At 38.7% G+C, this 20257-nt stretch overlaps 1 protein-coding gene across 2 annotated transcripts in view; it reads right to left on the reverse strand.

Annotated features, from left to right (window-relative positions):
- Positions 1–20257, reverse strand: part of SNAP25 (synaptosome associated protein 25) — a 90228-nt gene that overhangs the window by 2969 nt on the left and 67002 nt on the right. The window contains exons 5-7 of one of the 2 annotated variants that reach the window (XM_037811598.1): positions 13386–13503; positions 9699–9824; positions 7133–7277 (exon numbers count right to left, since the gene is read on the reverse strand). In XM_037811598.1, coding sequence (XP_037667526.1) covers positions 7133–7277; positions 9699–9824; positions 13386–13503 — 389 coding nt within the window. Of the gene's footprint in view, positions 1–7132; positions 7278–9698; positions 9825–13385; positions 13504–13682; positions 13801–20257 lie in introns of both variants that reach the window. The other variant, XM_037811599.1, reaches the window with a different exon arrangement.

Genomic DNA, 20257 nt, shown 5'->3' on the forward strand with positions numbered 1-20257 from the left:
ATCATCCATTTGAAAATGGATGGCATGGAGCCAATTCAACAAGAAGATATAACAATTATAAATTTATGTGCACTTAATGGCAGAGCCCCAAAATATATGAAACAAATATTGACAGATATGGAGGGAGAAAGAGATGGTTCTACGTTAATAGTAGGGAATTTCAATATACCACTTTCAATAATGGATAGAACATTTAGACACAAGATCAATAAGGAAATAGAATACTTGAATGATACTATACATCTACTAGACCTAACAGACATATATAGAACACTTTACCCAACAACAGCAGACTACATATTCTTCTTTAGTGCACATATGTTGTTCTACAGGATAGGCCAGAAAACAAGTCTCAATAAATTAAAAAATACTGAAACCATACACTGTATCTTCTCTGACCACAATGGAATGAATCTAGAAACTAATAACAGAGGAAGAACTGGAAAATTCACAAATACATGGAAATTAAACAACACCCCTTTAAAAAATCAATGAGTCAAAGAAGAAATACAGTGGAAATTAAGAAGTATCTTGAGGTGAATGAAAATGAAAACACAACATACCAAAACTTACAGGATGCAGCAAAGACAGTGCTAAGAGGTAACTTTACAGCTCTAAATGCTTACATTAAAAAAGAAGAAAGACATGAAGACGATTGTATAACAGTGTAGATTATAAGCGGTAACAGTGTGATTGTGAAAACCTTGTGGATCACACTCCCTCATCTAGTATATGGATGGATGAGTAGAAAAATGAGGACAAAAAGTAAATGAAAAATAGGGTGGGATGGGGGGATGATTTGGGTGTTCCTTTTTACTTTTACTTTTTATTCTTATTCTGATTCCTCCTGATATAAGGAAACTGTTCAGAAATGGATTGGGGTGATGAATGCATAACTATATGATGGTACTGTGAACAGCTGATTGTACACCATCGATAATTGTATGGTATGTGAATATATTTCAATAAAACTGAGTTTAATTAAAAAAAAAAAAGAAGAAAGAACTCAAATCAGAGGCCTAATCTCACTACTGAAGGATCTAGGGAAAGAAGAACAAATTAAACCTAAAGCAAGCAGAAGGAAGGAAATAATAAAGTGGAAATAAATGAAATAGAGAATTTAAAAAAATAGAGAAAATAAAAAAACCCAAAAGTTGGTTCTTTGAAAATCAATAAAATCAACAAATGTTTAGCTAGACTGACAGAAAAAAAAAGGGAGGACACAAAAACTAAAATTAGAAATGAAAGGGGGGAGCATTGCTACCAACCTCACAGAAATAGATAGTAGTATAAGAGAATACTACAAACAACCGTATTCCAACAAATTAGATAACCTAGAAGAGATGGACAAATTCCTAGAAACATACAAATTATGACACTGACTCATGAAGAAATAGAAGATCTCAAGAGACCAATAACAGGTAAAGAGATTGAATGAGTAATCAAAAACCTCTCAACAAAGAAATGCCCAGGGCCAGATAGCTTCACAGGTGAATTTTACCAAGCATTCCAAAAAGATTTAATACCAATACCAGTCCTGCTCAAAATCTTCCAAAAAATTGAAGAGGAGGCAATAGTTCCTAACCAATTCAATGAGGCCAACAACACCCTAATAACAAAGCCAGAAAAAGACACAAGAAAAGAAAATTACAGACCAATAACCCTTATGGATATAGATGCAAAAATCTTTGACAAAATACTAGCAAACTGAATACAACAGCACATTAAAAGAATTATACACGACGATCAAGCAGGTTTTATGCCAGGTATGCAAAGGTAGTTCAACCTAAGAAAATCAGTAATGTAATATACTACATTAATAGAAAAAAGGGGGAAAAAACCCCACATAATCATTTTAATTGACACAGAAAAGGCATTTGACAAAATACAGCACCCCTTCTTGATAAAAACACTCAGAAAACTAGGAATAGAAGGAAAACTCCTCAACTTAATAAAGGGCATTTATGAAAACCCCACAGCTAACAACAAACTCAACAGTGAAAGACTCTAAGACCAGGAACAAGACAAGGATGCCCACTGTCACCACTGTTATTCAACATTATACTGTAAGTTCTAGCCAGAGCAATTAGGCAAGAAACAGAAATAAATGGCATCCAATTTGGAAAGGAAGAAGCAAAACTTTCCCTATTTGCAGATGATATAATCCTATATATAGGAAATTCTGAAAAATCCTCAAGAAAGCTACTAGAGCTAGTAAATGAATTCAGCTATGTGGCGGGGTACAGGGTCAACATGCAAAATTCAGCAGTGTTTCTATACACTAGTAATGAACAATTCGAAGAGGAAATCAAGAAAAAATTCCATTAAAATAGCAACTAAAAGAATCAAATACCTAGGAATAAATTTATCCAAGGATGTAGAGGACAACAACAAAACATTGCTAAAAGAATTCAAAGAAGACCCCAATTAATGGAAGGACATTCCATGTCCATTGATTGGAAACCTGAATTTTGTTATGATGTCAATTCTAACCAAAGCAATTTAAAGATTCAATGCAATCCAAATAAAAATTCCAAAAGCCTCCTTTGCAGAAGGCGAAAAGCCAACCATTAAATTTATATGCAAGGGTAAGGGACCTCAAATAGCCTAAACCATCTTGAAAAAAGAACAAAGTTGGAAGACTTACACTTCATTTTTTTCACTTCCCTTTTTAAAACTTACTACAAAGCTACAGTAATCAAAACAGCATGGTACCGGAATGAGGACAGACATACAGACTAGTGAAATTCAACTGATAGTTCAGAAATAAACTCTCACATCTATAGCAATTGATTTTTGACAAGGCTGCCACATCCATTCAATGGAGAAAGAATAGTCCCATATATCCAGTAAGGGTTTAATATCCGGAATATCTATAAAGAAATCCCATAACTCAAGAATAAAAAGATAAAGCAACCCAACTTAAAAATGGGCAAAATATTTGAACAGACATTTCCCCAGAGACGATATACAAATGATCAATAAGCACATGAAAAGATGCTCAACACTATTAGCCATTAGGGAAATGCAAATCAGAACCACACTGAGATACCATTTCACACCCACCAGAATGGCTACTATTAAAAACATGGAAAGTAACAATTGTTGCTGAGGATGTGGAGAAATAGTTGGTGTGGATGTAAAATGGTTCAGCCACAGTGGAAAATATTATATGATCTTATTGATATGAAATAACTGGAATAATCAAATTCATATAGTTAGAAACTGTAACACAGGTAAAAGGGGCTGGGATAGGGTGTTAATACTTAATTGGTGCAGAATTTCTTTTTTGAGCTGACTGAAAGTTTTTGTAATGGATGGTGGTGATGGTAGCAAAGCATTGTGAATGCAATTAACACCACTGAATTATATATCTGAACACTGTTAAAAGGGGATATTTTAGTTTGTATATATGTTCCTAGAAAAAAAATTAAAAAAAAAAAACCCCACCATAGAACTGTAAAACACAAACAGTGAACTCTAATGTAAATGATGGACTATAGTTAATAGTATATTTATAATAATATTGTTTTATCAATTGTAACAAAGATATCACAGTAATGCAAAGTGTTAATAATAGGGAAACTCTGTCTGTGTGTGTGTGTGTGTGTGTGTGTAGGAGGTGTATATGGGAACTCTGTATTTTTTGCATGATTTTTCTGTGACCCTATAACTTGTCTAATTAAAAAAACTGAAAACACTGGATGGCATTTCTGCAGACAAAAGTTCTAGGACCTGTTGCATAAGAAATGCATTGCTAAGCCTTCACCCAGTGGTGCACTGGTAATTTTGAAGTGGAGTATAAGGTCACTTATACTCTGAAATAGAGTATATGCTCAAAGGATCTGGAAGGAGCCTAGAACAGACCTACATTCACTAAGCTCTGTGATCCCACCTAATGTCTTTCTGATGCATTTCAAAATTCCAGCCCATAAACAAATGTTTCCACATCTTTATCACATTCTATAAAAAGCAACACTTTTTAGGGGAAAAAAAAAAAACCCCAAGAGAGCTTCCTTTTAGTTGTTTTTCCGGTAACTGGAGAATGTCTCTGGGTTCATGCTATTATATGCTTAGGACATTATTTACAGATGATATCTCATCACAGTTTTTGTATTTCTATTTCAAGAACCCTAAACTCATTGGTCTACCCAACATATGTAAGATGGCTTGTCTCTGTGGGAAAGCCAGGATGACCATTACAGAGCCAGTAAGAGAGTTAGAAGGAGCTGTTAAGTCCATCCTTCTGAACACTCTAGAAATCTCAACTTCAGACCATGACAGGTAGGTATGAAGCCCCAGCTCATACTTCCAGAAATGATGCTCACTACCACACACAGCAGCGCATTCTGATCCCAACTTAGAACTGTTCCCTCATTATCCCTATCTTTCAGATGAAGCAACCAAATCACAGCGCTGTTGAGCAGGAAAACGCTGTTAGAACTGAAGGTTTTAGTTCTCGAACACTGTTTCCTCAATGGTAGAAGAATTAGAGGACTGTTTCTGCCTCACTGTATTTCACTGTGTGCATAACATCTACCACTGACAACTTTAAATTGCAGTATGACTATCAGAATAACTATTTCCTTAGCAACAGTTCCTATACAATATCTGATGTAAACTTGCCTCCGATTCAGCAGTTTTCTGAAAGAACTGTATATTTTAACTTTAGAAGATCGACTGTGTGTGTGTGTGTGTGTGTGTGTGTATATATATATAATATATATATATATATAATATATATAAATACCCTTAAACAGAAAGCAAGTTTTTAAATTGACAAAGGGATTTTTTGATAGTCCATGGGAAATATTGCAGATCACACTGTTTGCAGCTCTCAGAACTTCACTATTAATCCAAGAGATGGGAAAGGATCATGACAGATGGAGTAGGGTGAAGGTTGGTATTAGGATCATGAAGGAATATGGGAGAAACATGGCAAGACTCTCCTTTTCCTTACAGTGTGATTTTAACTAAAACTTAGATGAGTGGAAGACTTTTTGCACACCTTTTCCTGTTATCAGAAGCGAGAAACTACATGAGAAGGTGGAAGTCTATTTATAACTGTGCAGTTTACGTAACGTATCATTTGGAGGCAATCCTGGGTTGAAAGAGGCTCTATCTAAATCATGTCTGCATTGTGATTTTTGAAAAAAGGCTACTTAAAGTGTCAACTGCAATGAACTAGTTGTTCAAAGGCAACTAGATCCTTCCCCCACTTCTTAAATGGTTCAGCACTTGAACAATGAATCAAACCATAATGGCCATTTCCCATTCACTTGCATGGCTTTTGATTATGCCTTATAGCTGAATATGTCTCTGACCTCGAAGTAAATTGGGCACAGAATGAAAGTTTTCCCTAAAGATGAGAAATTGAAATGCAAAGTGGCAGAATTAAGATGGCACTTTCCTTTCCAGGACCATTTGTTCATGCTTAAAGTCCAACTGTATCGATAAAGGTTTGACCCCTCTATTAGTAAAACCTTTGCTTCTGAAACTCTAATTGGCTTTGATGCATTATCTACCTGAATCTGCAAGTAAATTGGGTCCGCTGATAGAAAACGAATACTTCCTGTTTTTTTCAAATCATTTTCCTATTGAAAGACAGTTCAACAATTATTTTAGTTATTTTTTCTGGGCGATAATGGGTCAGATTATGTTGGCTCTGGTGCTTTTCAAAACCCTTAATATTGTTCTAAAATCCATTGACTTGCACAGCTGTAAAAGCTTTAGCATATCAAAGGCCTTTTAACAATGATAAACATGTTATGACTAGCGAAAGCAAGCAAAGCACAAGCATTTGCCAACCAACCCTGACACTTCTGTAGCTCCATACTGATCAGGCAAAATGTTATGCAATCAGATATTTTCAATGTGGAGTGTATAGAGCAAAGTGTTCCCTTTATGTCTACTTATTCCTTTTCCGAGTCAGCAGATGCTTCTTGGATACCAAGAAACTGACTATTCAGAATAATGATTCAAGAAATACCAAAATCATCCTTCTCAACTCATCAACATGGAATGGATCATTAAAAAGAAATTCAGGGTCTCCGTCTCAAAAATTCAGTATCTCCCAGGGAATAAATTCACACACATAAGATTAGCCAAATAGAGTAGATTACCAATGCACTATTACTACTAAACCTATTACAATGTGTCTCTTTCTCCCTTTTGGCATCTGGACATTTTAGGAGAGTATAAACAAAATCTGAGATCCTACTGATTGAAGAGGGTGGAATACAAGGCCATAGAAACCACGTCAGATTTGTATCATCGTGTGGAATATCAGCTTTGCTGCCCCAGATCTCTTTATAGATACTTCCCAGTGTTACTTTCTGTTCCTTTTTACAAACCTCCAAACCCACCCCTTTCTATTCTACTCTCTTCAGTCTTCCTTATGTCCTGTTGACAGTGGGGGTCTCAGTCATAGAGCCACATCTGGTGTCCTTGTGTGACCTCAACTTCGTCATATATTAGTTCCCCACTTTGAGATCTGGAGACATCAACAGTTGGACTGGAAATGGAACCTGCGTCTTTTTGAACTATCATTAAAGCTCTGGCATTTATGAAAAGCAAAGCTTATACTCATCTTCTGACCAAACTAAAATAATAATTCTTTCCACTGTTTCTTCATTCTATTCCTTGACAAACGCCTGTCATTCAAGACTCAACTCAAATGGAATTTTCTGAGATTTCCCCACCCCTGTCCCTTGCAGTCTTCCTTCTTCTAACCCTATTTAGCATTATAACTGCGATTCTCTAGGGGAATTAGATTCTGCCTGGTGGTAAATTCATCTCGTGGCTCATTGCCTCCTGTAGACTCTGAGTTTCTTGGCAGCAGGGATGGTGTCATTCTCATCGTTATGTGTTGCACAGTGCCTAGCATAACGTCTGGCATACAGAACCCTCTGAGGAATATCTACTACTTGGTTAAATTCTACTACCTAATCTTCAGTCCAGTTCCATTGCTGTTGTTTTTGTCATAGAAAATTGAGGGAAACGTTTCCAGCTACCAGCACACCAGAATTCGGTGTCATGGTGCGTGGATCTTATTTTGTCCATCATGCTTCCCGAGCAGTTATCCCAGAAGACGTGCTGAGAGGCAGAAACCTGCTGACTGCTACGTGCTCACCTTCTCCATGATCCTGTCGATCTGGCGGTTCTGTGTATCGATCTCATTGCCCATGTCCAGGGCCATGTGACGGAGGTTCCCAATGATGCCGCTCACCTGTTCCAGGTTTTCATCCATTTCATTTTCTCGGGCATCATTTGTTACCCTGGGAGCCAAAGAGCAATTTTTAGAAGACAGAGGGTGGGGAAAAACTTCAATACCAAGGACCAGAGGCTTAGGGAAGATCTGTAGATCTCTCTAGACACCTTCAACCCATTCACCTTTAATCTCCATTCAACACAGACACATTTAACTTTTCTACATTAGAAAATGATCAAGACATTTGTATTTCTGAACTCTCGAATTTCTATTTTTAAAGAAGATATACTAAATATATGAATTTATCTACTTTCTCATTTCCACCAACACGTCCTCTTCCATATGCTTATATCAATTTTTATGTTTTTTTTTTAAGGACAAAGTCATTTTAGTTGTGAGGACCAGAGAATAGAGAATGAAGAAGGGATTAGGGAGAAACTGTATTTTTCTTTCTGGAATGTCAACCAAAGTCTCCTAGACTCAAATTCAGAATGAAAGGATAATCTTATTGTGCTAAGTCGGAGAAATGTCTTTTCTCCTCTCTTTTCCCATTTGGGACTAACATCAATGGGAAGGGTAATGGTAATTACAGTCTGCCCTTTAATCCTGCTTGCTCCATGAACTCCAAAGGGAGCTACTTGTTCAGAATGATTTAATTTGCTCACATTTTAGTGCCATGGGGTTTTTAGTGGCATTGTGAATGGGTGATTTCAGAGGAGAAAACTGTGATAAAAGATTTTTGTTCCAGCCTGGCTGGAGGTGAGAATAGGGGGAAGGGAGTTGGTTCTCAAAGTGTCTTAACCATCTTGCCATTTTTTTTCCCACAGATTTGTGAAAATTAAGAAGTAATGAACTCTTTATTGAAAACGGTAACTACTTATTCCAGAATGTTCTAAATAACATTTTCTCATTACAGCTGGTGATGAGGTTAAAAACGTAAAGAAGGGTTAAAATCCCTCCCTTACAATAACACCCAATGCAGACTGGCCTGTTAAAGTGCTTAAAGCAGCCCAGGGCAGAGAAAATTTAAAAATTAAAGACAAATGACCCAGCTTTCTTATATAAGGAAGAAGTTTATTTAAATGATCATAGCAGCTAAGGCATACCTCTGCTTTAATGGTTCTCAATCCAGGTTGCATCTCAATCCTCAAGAATCACTTGAGGAGCTTTAAAAATCTCGAATGCCAGGCACCACTTCTGGAGATTCCAATTCAACTGGTCTGGAATGGACCTAGGCACTTGTATTTTATAAAATCTCCTCAGGTGATTTTACTGTGCATCCAGGGTGGAAAACCCTTGGACTAGTTTCTCTTGGAGCAGATAGCAGCAGGAAGAGAACTGTCATCCATGAAGCTCTAAGTGGATATATAGACCTTACACCTAAGTAACAGTGACCCATCACTTGAATCAGTCTTAGCAGTTGGCTAACAACAGCTACGATAGCCTGGGTATAGTTGGCTATACAAACCTCTACCCTAGCCATTGCTAAGTCCTGGTGAGCTTGTACAAAGGGATCATTTTTTTTTTTCTTGTCTTTTTAGCCCCAGGAATATTTAATTTTTATTATTATTCTGTTTTCTGTTGTGAATTAGCTGATCTGTATAACTTGAGATGTCTTTTTAGGTATTTAAGTTGGTTTTTACTTTCAGATCTCAAAGGAAATGTTTAATAAAAAGCCAGCTGTGTTGTCTGCACCTCCAAATCCATTGTCTGACCTTCTCTGCTCTGTGTCCTTTTATGACTGCATCACCCAGGTTCTCTTACCCTCTGGCTTCAGTAGGTTTGGCCAGTGAGAGATTAGAGGGAAAAGGTGAGAGAGGTTGAGGCATCTATTTCAGTTTTCTACTCCCTGCTAGTGTTGGCAGTAGCTGCATTTCTCTACCTTATAGCCCCTCACCCACGGCAATGACTATTGCCGGGTTCTGATAATAGCTCACTCTCCTGTCCTTCCAGGATGCTGGTGGTGACAGCTCTCTGCTATTGCTAGTCCCCAAATGCTCCACAATTCCTTGTTATTAACCCTCCCCTCACCTCTGTAAACAGTCTCTTTAATAAGCTCTATTCACTGGTTTGAGATGGCTGTTTCCTGCCATATTTATTCTGGGCACGGCCACACAACTTGCTTTTTCCAATGGAATTTACACAAACATGACACAAGCTGAAGCTTGATAAGTGCTTGTGCACTGGGGCTTTCCCCTTTGGAATGCTGACATGCCCATGTAAGAAAACTGAGCCATCCTGCTGGAGAAATCACGTGGAGAACAGACGCACCCAGCTGACAGCCCAGCCAAACACCAGATGAGAGAATGAGGCCATCTTGAATCATCCTGCACCCAGGTGTATGCAGCTCCACGAGGTTAGCGGAAGAACCACCCAGCCCACGTATAGATTCAGAAGGACTAACATGGTTGTCGTTTTAAGTCACTCAGTTTTGGAGTGGTTTGCTACCCAGCAAAAGGTAACAGTTACGGTGCTATGTGAGGCTCACCTGCGGATGAAGCCGCCACTGATGGCCATCTGCTCCCGTTCGTCCACCACGCGAGCAGGCTGGCTGGCCACTACTCCGTCCTGATTATTGCCCCAGGCTTTTTTGTAAGCATCACTTGATTTAAGCCTATGCAAAAAAGAGGGTGAGTGACAAGGCACGGGGCGGAGCATCAAGCTCACAAAAATCGTTACCTCTTCAAGCGAAGGACTGAACCAAGCGAATGAGTTTTAAGTCAGGGCATCAGAAAATACCGATATATCATAGACTGGACCCAAACAGTTGGCCACCACCATGCCTCAGCTACTCAACATGTCATTTCCAATTAAGTCAACTATAATCGTTAAGACTGCAAATTCTTGTTATAGTTTGCTCTTGTTATAGTTTGTTTTTGTGGTTTAGTTGGATTTAAGACAAGGATTAAGGTAGCTGGAGGACATTCATTCAGTTCTATTTCAGGGACATGGTTATATTTTGAGACACAAAACACAGAAAAACACACTGGCAGACAGACATGAAACAAGACTGCCAAGTAGAGTGTGTACATCACACCACAGCAACACACTGTCGTAAGGAAAAACATACTCGACCAAGTTTTTATACACCATCATGCAAAGACTGCCTGTTTAAATGTTGGGTTTTTTCCAATGCATGTGTGGAACGAACATTTCCAACTCTGCATGAAGGACATAAAGGATTGGTGGTTGGCCAAGGGTAATGGTCTTTGAGTTTCTTCTAGAGTGATTTGAATTGGATGATATATCGGTACTTCCACACAGTCACCATACATCCAGAGTTGATGTACAAACCTTTGTCCACAGAGACAAAAAGTAAAAGAGGCGTAGTGAAATGAATGCAGGAAAATAGAAGAGAGAACAAGCCATCTAGCACCGGAAAGGGAAATCCCTCTATGTCTTCTTCATGCACCAGCTACAGGCATGAGTAGAAAGTGAAGCATTCTCATTAAAGCCAAACTACTCCAGAAGTTGACCATTCTCGAAAGGCACTAGCAGGACAGTAATAGCCTTCATGAAGATTTGAAACGCAGGTTAAATAGCTTCTTTGTCAGGCTGAGGGGCGGGGTGGGAGTGTTTACAACTTCCTACTTCCAACTATCCTGGGGTTCTGGCAGGGGGAGAGGGGTTTGGAGCTGATGTGGTCTCCATGGGCTGTATTTTGCTGAGCTGCCTTGGAGAGACTTAAAATCCAGGCATACCTTTTGTGCCCAATAGAAACGTGTGCAGCATATTTTGGTGGGTGTGTTGGAATCTAAAGCAATCAAAGATGTTTTTTAGGTTCTTTGCATAGTAGAAACCACACGCTTTTTAGTCCAAAAGCAACGGAAATTCCTTTGGTCCCATTATCACATTTTCTATTAGAAGACACCAGAATTTGACTTTTATTTTTCTTTCAATAGAGGACCATAGCTATCTATTAAAACTGATTCTAATACCGAAGACTGGGGGCCAGGCAAACCTGGAGACAGATTGGAAAATTGTACAAATGGAATTTCAGCAACTCCCATAAACTAGTGTATAATTCCACAACCCTTAAAGCAGTCAGGACTTACTGCTCAAAGGGCCAGGGGTCCACTCAGAGCACAGGATCCAAACACTAGTTTAATAGAGCTTGGAGTCTGATTCTGGTGTTTTGTTTTTGTTTTTTTTTCCCCCAATTCCCCATCCCCTTCTTCCTTAGCTTAAGAGAAGTTATATGGACTTTGTGATGTTTTCTGCTATGTAAAATGTCTTATATACCATCTTTGGCAAATCAAAGGGAGAGGAAAAGTATGCGTTTCTAAGAGAAGGCAAATCACTGCACCCACAACGCTGCACATAGACTCACAGAGCTGCCGTACATCTACCATAGTCCTTCGAAACATGCCGAGACAGGGCGAAGGCCCCTGCTAGTCCAGGGCACCACCAGCCTCTGCATTGTGACACATGGTTTTTAAAGCATTATTTACACACGGTAGGGAACACTGCAGTCAAGCTTTGAAGCTCCGTTAGGGTCTCTTATGCATTAAGAACTTAGTGCCAACTAATCTGTGGATTTGCAGGGGCCATCATTTCATCAGAACATTAGACTCCATCGGGGTGGGGTGGGGGAGACGTATCACAAAATTCATCACAAAGCCGATGGAAATCTCACCTGGGGGCAAAATGTCACTCAAAAGGATAAACAGTCAAATCTTGACTAACTGGAATGCAGGAGCAATGGGCCATTCTGGTGAATTTTACTACTTTCTTAGTTAACAGTGGGTCATGGAAGATAAATTTTGTTTCAAGGGTGATTGCTGAGTATCTTTGTTGGACTCTTAGTGGACATAATTGCATCTTTCCTTGGTTATAGTTTCTTCTGGGGTGCCTGACGGCCTTTCTCTGAAGATCCACTTGTACTGTTCACTCCTCTTAGATGTGGAAACTGTAGAAGGATGTAGACTGAGTGGGACAATATGTACTAACTAGATTGCCCCGGAAGTAAAAACACTTAAAATCTCTAACGTGATTTTTTTTTTCTTTGTGTATTTGGAAGGGAGCAAAAGTATAAACACAGTTGAGGGTTCCAGTAAGCTAGATTCCAGTTAATCAGGTTTTACTGTAAATCATTCTTTTTCAAAAAGAGTGTATTTGTAAATTGAGCCCCTCCCCCTCCTAAATAGGAAGTGGGATTTTAAGTCAGCCTCAAAGTTTAAAGGATGTGAATGGTCATATAATCAGCTAGAAATGACATTAATTTCTATTCTAAAAGCTGGGATCAGGAAAGCTTTAGGAAAAAGGCTTGTTTGAAAAATGAGATGTGGGAGGGGTGAGGGAGATCGGGTAAAGGGTTTAATTTTCCAAATGCATGTGGGACAATCTGCTCATGCATTTGTTTTCATTGCTAGTCAAATGAGACTACCTTCCAGAACCCTCAGTTTCAGGTTCCTTCTGTTGCAAACTTTTATAACCACATGTCACAGTTTCTGCTACATTCCAAAAAAAAAAAGCATTGCAGAACCTTGAGAACAGTTGAATGTTTTGTGATGTTGTGCATGCAAAATCTACACATTTCAACATTTCGGCCAGTGTACAGCTAGATCTTCCAAGAGGAAGAATTTGTGATGGATGGGTCCGATTTGGGTATAGCTTGAGCACGTCTTGCTGAAGGGCTCAGCAGCCCTGCCTTGGGTGCAGCTACAGCATCTGCAGCCTAACTACCACCCAGATTTGGCAGTTGTCTCACAGGAGAAAGAAGAATCTATAGCATACTCTCTAACTTACAGAAATGTTTGCTTGGGCCAAATTACCTGTCTCTTTTGTTTCTCGTCTTCCAAACTCACCCCCAGCCTTTTCTAAATCTGTAATTTTCACTCTTGGGGTAGGGGAAACTAACGTTCCCTGGGCACCTTTCTCTTGAGGCTGGGCTCTGTCTCGAGGTACACTTTCCAGAAAATGTTGAAACGTTCATCAATAAAAGTTGCTGACAGTGAAGCTTTCACTGTAGTATGCCTGATTTTTAATGCATCAACAGTAACTCCCACTAATATCATCTATGCTATGAGATGAATGCACTGGAGACGGAATCGATCTCTCCTGCATGCCACGTGCTCATCCTGCCTAAGTAAGTGTCCGGCAGGAATGAGCTTGTCAAGGCTTGGAGAGATGGGCCTTGGGAAACCAAAGCTTCAGGCAGGCAGGCAGCACCTACTTGTTACAGGGACACACACAAAGCCCGCAGAATTTTCCTAGGTCCGTCAAATTCTTTTCTGCTTCTTTCATGTCCTTATTGATTTGGTCCATCCCTTCCTCAATGCGTTCCAGTTGTTCTGATTAAACACAAGTAATTTATCCCCACAGAATGAAGCAGATGGAAAAGGACAAAGAAAAAAAGACAAAACTTCAGACATTCACTTTGACATTAAAAAAAGAAAAAAAAAAAAAAAAAGGAAAGAAAGAAAGAAAGAAAACTGGACGCCACAGATTAGAGCTGGTACCCAGTACCTACTTGTTACAAGGACATATGAAAAGGCCACAGCATTTCCCTAAATCTTTTAAATTTTTCTCGGCCTCCTTCATGTCTTGGTTGATATGGTTCATGCCTTCTTCGACACGATCGAGTTGTTCTGGTTAGGACAAAGGGATGACAGTGTGGAATGAATTTTTGGGGGGTTTCCAACAGAAAATGAGAAATGACTATGTGAAACAGAAGTTGAAAGAGAAAGCGAGATATTACAATGCATTGTCCGAGAGGATGCATTGCTGCAGACCGCTGCCTCTGCCCTGTGCTGGCATGGGGGTGGAAGGAAATGAACAAAAGCGATGCTCAAAATAGTTTGTAATTCAAACGTGATGGGATGGGGTAGGTAAGCCTGTTTGATTCTGAGTGTCCAGGAACACAGCATAGCATATCCACTTACTCAGACATCAATGAAACCCAAGGGAAAGAAAAACAGGGTGTTCATTTCTTAGGCATTCAGATTTCATGCTACTGGGAAAAGTACCTGCTTCAACTTTAAAATATCCTTATCTTTTGGTTTTTAAGCATACTCAACCAGGCAAGGGTAGAAAGTAGAATCCATTTTTTCTTTGGGGAAAACAACAATAACAGTAGCAATACACAGCAAGCAGTCAGATCTCTTTTCTTCCCCTAGTGGTGACGTCTAGCCAAAAGTAGCCCATGATCAGCTCTTGGTTGAGAATACTTAATCATAGACGCTGCCAATAAAGCCACATTAACACAGCAATGTTATACTTACTGCAACATTTTCATTCCTTCCTCATCCTATGACTTGCTATGAGAGCTTTGGAAGGCATTTCATTTCTCTGTAATGGGGGGCAGGCTAGATACAAACCTCAGTGGCCTGACTCTCTTTGGAGAAAGTGGGACGGATTGGGACACAGAATGGTACCATGTCATCGTTGCCAGCAAAGTTCACCTTAGTAGATCTAAGGCATAGATCCAGTCACAAAAACAAATTATACTTCTAGGTTACCAGGGTTATATACACTAACTCGATTAATTTTTCAAAAGTTGTGTCACCAAATAGAGGTAACTACAAGTTCACTGAAGGGATTTTTAAAATAGTTTTTAAGACCATTAAAGGAAAGCAACAATAGGATGTCTTGGTTGTCCAATTACAAAACCTAATTACATTTCCATCCCTTCTTTCATTTATATTTTCATACACGCATGCCTAGGCCTCCAGGAATAAAGGCTTGATTAGAATAAAACTGATTAATAAGTTTCCAGCCTAAGGGCATAAATAATCACTTAAAAGCAATTTCACATTAAATTGTACCAGTGGAAACTGTCATTCTGAAAAACAAAGATGGGTTCCAGTGATCCAAACTGGGGACACTGTTAATTTAGAAAGTAAGAACTTATTGTGCCCACTTTTGGAGGGCTGAAGAACAGAATTCAGCTTATTAGGAATTTGCTCTCTCTGCTAGACTATTCAAATAAATGGTGGAAATAAAATTTTCAGAGCATTTATCTAACATTAGATAGCTAGAGGAAATGACAGCGTAATGCTGGTGAATTTCTGCTGAGTAAATACAGGTACAGTGAAGTCTTTAAGAAAATCCTTAAAAGGGCTAAAAGAAAAAAGAAAAAAAAAAGGAGGGCAATTCTTCACATTCCAGAAAGATCAAAAAGTTGTTTTTTTTTTTTTTTGTTTTGTTTTTTAACTTTTCTGACAACTTCACTCCAGTGACCTTTAAAGAATGCAATAAATTAGTTTGTAAGTCAAATTAACTGCTCCAGTGAAAGGAAGGATGGGGGGAACTGGAACTCAACATCGTCTGATGAACAACCATTATAAGGATAGAAATAGGGATGCCAAATCCCAACCAAATAAATGCTATTGGCTTCTTGGAGTTCTGTGTTGAGATGGACTCAGAGTACCAGTTGGGCTCAGAGAAAAGTCTGCTGGACTCAACTAACAAAAACTGACATAAGCCCAATGTGGAGTGAGGATGTATAATCAGTTATTTTTCCTTCTGAGGGGTTTCTCTTGAGTTACAAAGCAAGTTCATATTATTTCAGCCAAAATGTTAACTCTGACAACATTTCAGGGACTCCATCCACTGTGACTTCAGAGATGTGAATTAGTCGATAAGTGTTGGACCTCTGAACTAGCAAATTCAAATTAAAAGATAAACAGGCAGGCCCAAATCCGTATTTCCTAGTGCTGGGTTCTGCCATGGCTTGGTAGCTTGTCTGGCAAAGATCATAGCTAAAGGAGAAAATTCTGTCACCCCTTCCAAAAAGTTGATTCAGAAAACTGTTTTATACATACCAATACCAGTTGAATGCTTTATACACAATTACTGACAGTACAATTAATTAAAAGAATATCTTGGTACCATTTTGTTATAGATATTCTAACAACAATATTAATTCTTAGAGTGTACTGAGGTAGGTTTGCAGCTGAGTTTGGCATATTGGACTTCTGGGAAGTCATTTCTCAGGAAATGACTGAAAGCAACCAATGTCCTTGTCCCATTTGGAGGACAGCAAATCTCTGAGGCTGATGCAGTGCACTGTCCCCGGGTGACTGCTTCTTAGGTCTCTAAGCTTGCTTTCTCACTGTTTTTAATCTATTCTTGGAGTCTAGGAGAAGAAGAACATTTTGGATTGGGAAAGGTCTTCCAAGTAGAGAACACTACACGTTGGGGCAAGAGCTTGAATTTTCTCTTTCCACATTTGGATGACTAGTTGCTTGTGATAGATCCACCAATGGGACTATGGCACTCGGGGATTTAACTTTAAACATCCCTTCTATCACTCTTATTAAGACAACATGTGGCCTTTAGAATCATCAACCTGGTTTAAAAAATTACAAAACAATAGAACAATGACAAGACACCAGTGCCACTGGTCCAGTGTGCAAGCCTTTACGAGTATATCCAGTTATAAGACACTGCCCACATAGTTTTTCTTTTCCTTAGCATTGATGAACATATAGAAATTCACTTAAATAAATTAAAAACAGCCACACGTGGTTAGTGGCTCCTGTTTCGGGCAGTGCAGCCTTAGCCACTACAAACAGATATAGTTGAGTAGACTTTACCAAGAGGTTTGTTTCCTCAAATGCCTCCATGTGGTGCCATGAGCTTTTTAAGAAAGTCAGCTAGCTGTCTGGATGGGGTTTTACTTGGCTTTTACTCTGCCAGGCAGTTTGGAGGTAGAGTTTTCCAAGAACCAAGTCTTCAGCATCAAGGCAAATATGTGACTCAGTAAAAACCAAGGAAAGGAACAAGGAATACAGAAGTGAAAGGTTAAATCTTTCCACATTAATGCCAAGATACATAACAAGGGGATTTCTCTTGGAGACACATTGTCTAGGGAAATAAAGTCCAGGGCTCAGTGCAACTCCAGAGACATCTCATCCTCAGTGCTACTTGGTGCCTCCTGGCACCTGGGTATAAAACAAGCATCCCATAAGGAAGTTTTGAGTGCAGTTGTTTAGTTGGGCAACCTGGAATGGTCTGGCCTGAGCCAACGTGGTTGAAATGGTTCTTTAGAAGGATGGTTGTTTCTTGAGACTCCTGTGCAGCTGCTGGGTAGAAATAGTCAATACTTTTGAGGATTCAAACATAGTCTAAATTAGTAGAGCATAACCGAAGAGACATTTTGAAGCAGTTGCTGATCTAAACAACTAAACATGGCTTAGCAGAATTAAAATGCATTTATGATGGCATGGCAAGATAGTTGTTGACTTATACTCAGCTGCCACTTTAAAAGGTCCTAATCTATTATAATATAAATGGAATGGGCATCATTTAAGACCAGGCAGAAACCTCCCACTTTGGGAGGTTTTACAGTTGCACATATCTCATCAGTATCTATCTATTCACTATAAAACCCAGTTATCTTAGGAAGTACAGTTAACCAAGAAATTCAGCATTTACTGTGGTGTTGCCACAGTTGAAATGCTATAGCTGAGAACATTATCTGGTGGGGAAATTTGGTGAACAGACATTCTGCTCTGCTTTATTTCTCAGAGAATAGTATACAGAGGCTCCCAGGAAGCATTTGTTCTTAAGAATAATATATTTTTGCACCTGTGTGAGGATTTAGCCAAGTTGTATCTCTAGATTTCTTTCAGAGAAGTAGCAATTAAATTTGCAGCCCAGGTAAATGTGCTGTTCACTTTCTCCCTTTTTTGTTCCAGGTTTATATATATTATTTTCCACGTCTCTATGACAATGCTCTATTGTTAGGAGGAGAAAAAGGATTATCCTGAACTTTTCTCAAATCTCTCCACCTGTTGCAATGCTCGTGCAAATTATTAACTAAAAGAGGTAATAAGGCGGATCTGTTGACTATTTGAGTGTATGTGTATCAATTTTGCTCTGGAAATGAGGTACAAGTCTTCTATATTGGTATCTGCTTTTTTTTTTTTTAAAAAAAAAGCAATGATTTGATGTATCCTGAGTTTCAAAGCCTGGAAAACTGTTACACAGATCAAGCCATCAGGTCTTATAATTTTAGCAAATTCTTCCTGGCAATTATGCTGACTGCCACAGCTTTTGTAAAGCCTTCAAAATACAACTCTACTAAACCCCATTTTTTAATTATAAATTTTTATGAAATCTGCGATTTTATTTCAAGAAAATGAAATTTAATTAATAAATTAAATATTTCATAAAATCAAATTTAATAACAATTTTGACCAATTTTTCTATTTCTATTTTTTAAATGGGGGGAAGGGTTGAGGTCTATATGTTCACTTGTTTTTTTAAAACTTTTTTTTGCCTTTTGTTTTTTAATTGATTGGTGTATATTTATTGAAAAGTTTCAGTACCAATAAATAAGGTAAAAATAAAAGCCCTGACATGGCGGACACAAGGTGTGCCCTTCAGATGTCCCGTCAAGCAGGAACGTGCTATGAGAAGCTTAGTGATGGGTGCCTACAGCTGCTCCACTGTGGGATGTACCACACATCACGCTCTCCCCAGGGGGCTTTTAGCCAACGTCTGAGCACCATGGGGGTGCTAGAATCCATGCATTTCTGCCCAACGTGGGGACTCCTCTAACAGGCAGCCACTGCTCCAGGTTTCCAGTCAGCCTGGCTGAGACTTTCTCAGCGCTGTTCTGCCATCTGAGACTTTTCCCACCTGCTCCTCCTTCCTCACCCCCTCCTTTCACAGGTGTTAGTCCTGCTTCGGGTCTGAAGGCTTTCCCTGCCGCCTCCTGCTCTCTCTCCCCTTGATCCCTCACAGACATCTCCCCAATAAATCTCTGGCACTTTTAGTTCCTTCTTGACATTTGCTTCCCAGAGCACCCAAACAGGCCGATCTTCTTTCAGTCCCTTCTTGCTTCTACCCCAACTCCCCAGAAGCCAATAAATAAAGATTTACCTCATTTATTGTATTGTTGCGGAATAATCCCTTTAGGGCCATACCATAATTGCTTTGGTCTCCCTGCTGACAGACATTAAGGTGGTTTCCAGTTTTACACTATTATAGGTAAGACACGCACATTTTTCTTCATACAACTGTAAATGTATATCTGCATTGGAAAATTCTAGAAGTGGAGTGTCTTAGTCAAAGATGTGTGGACTTCAAAATTGGAAGATATTATCAAATTACTCTTTAAAACATTTGCATGAGTCTCAACGCTTATCTGCAGAACGAGAGTTCATGCTTACCACACATTCACCAGCACCGGTTATTTTCAATTTTTAAAACTTTCTGCCCATCTGCTACATAAAGAGTTGTATTTAAGCATGGTTTTCATAAGTTTATTTGCAAACTGACGATTATAGCCTGTGTCCATTTTTCTTTTTTGGGGTTGTTGCCCTTTTCCTTGACGGTAGGTAAGGGCTCTCTGTATTTTAAGGAAAAGTGCCCCATGTCTGTTAACCGTAGAGCAACTTTCCCCCCATTTTGAGGTTTATGTTTGAACTTGTTTATGCTGTGAATAAGTTTTACATTTTTATCTTTGACATTAAAAACCCCTCAGAGTTCTGAAGAATTTCATGTTTTCACAAAAATATGAATATAGGGAACATTTTTTCTCAAAAGTTCTGTTTATTATGATAAAAACTAAGAATGAATCAGTAACTAACTTGTGTCTAGAATTATGTAAAACCTGACCATATGGCTAGATGTGTTGAGAGAAAGAAAATTATGATATTACCCTTCCAGGGTTCCACTTTAGAGTATAGAGGTGCCACACTAAAATGCTGGCCCTCTGATTTTCAGTGTTTCTAGCATTTCCATAATAATTTTTAAAAGTCACGCTATTTCAATTGGTTCAATTTTCCATTTTCCAAATAATTCCCCTCTGCTCGTATCCTGTTAAAAATACCTTCCAGTTATTTAAAGTATACCCATATTGAGATAGAAATCTAAACTGCTGAGAATTAAATTAGGATGGCCAAAAGAAATGAATGAGATGATATAATATTCTTCCATTCAACCTAGGAGTTATTATAGAAGGAAATCAAATTTATGGGAAGGACTAGGGGTAAGAATAATAAAGAGAATTCTCACTGTTCAAAATACTATCTTTTTTTAAAATTACAAACAAGTGGCTGTTGCTTTCAAAAATCTACAATAGGATCAGATAGT

The sequence above is a fragment of the Choloepus didactylus genome, chromosome 19, assembly GCF_015220235.1.
Source record: "Choloepus didactylus isolate mChoDid1 chromosome 19, mChoDid1.pri, whole genome shotgun sequence".
Taxonomy (NCBI): Eukaryota; Metazoa; Chordata; class Mammalia; order Pilosa; family Megalonychidae; genus Choloepus; species Choloepus didactylus.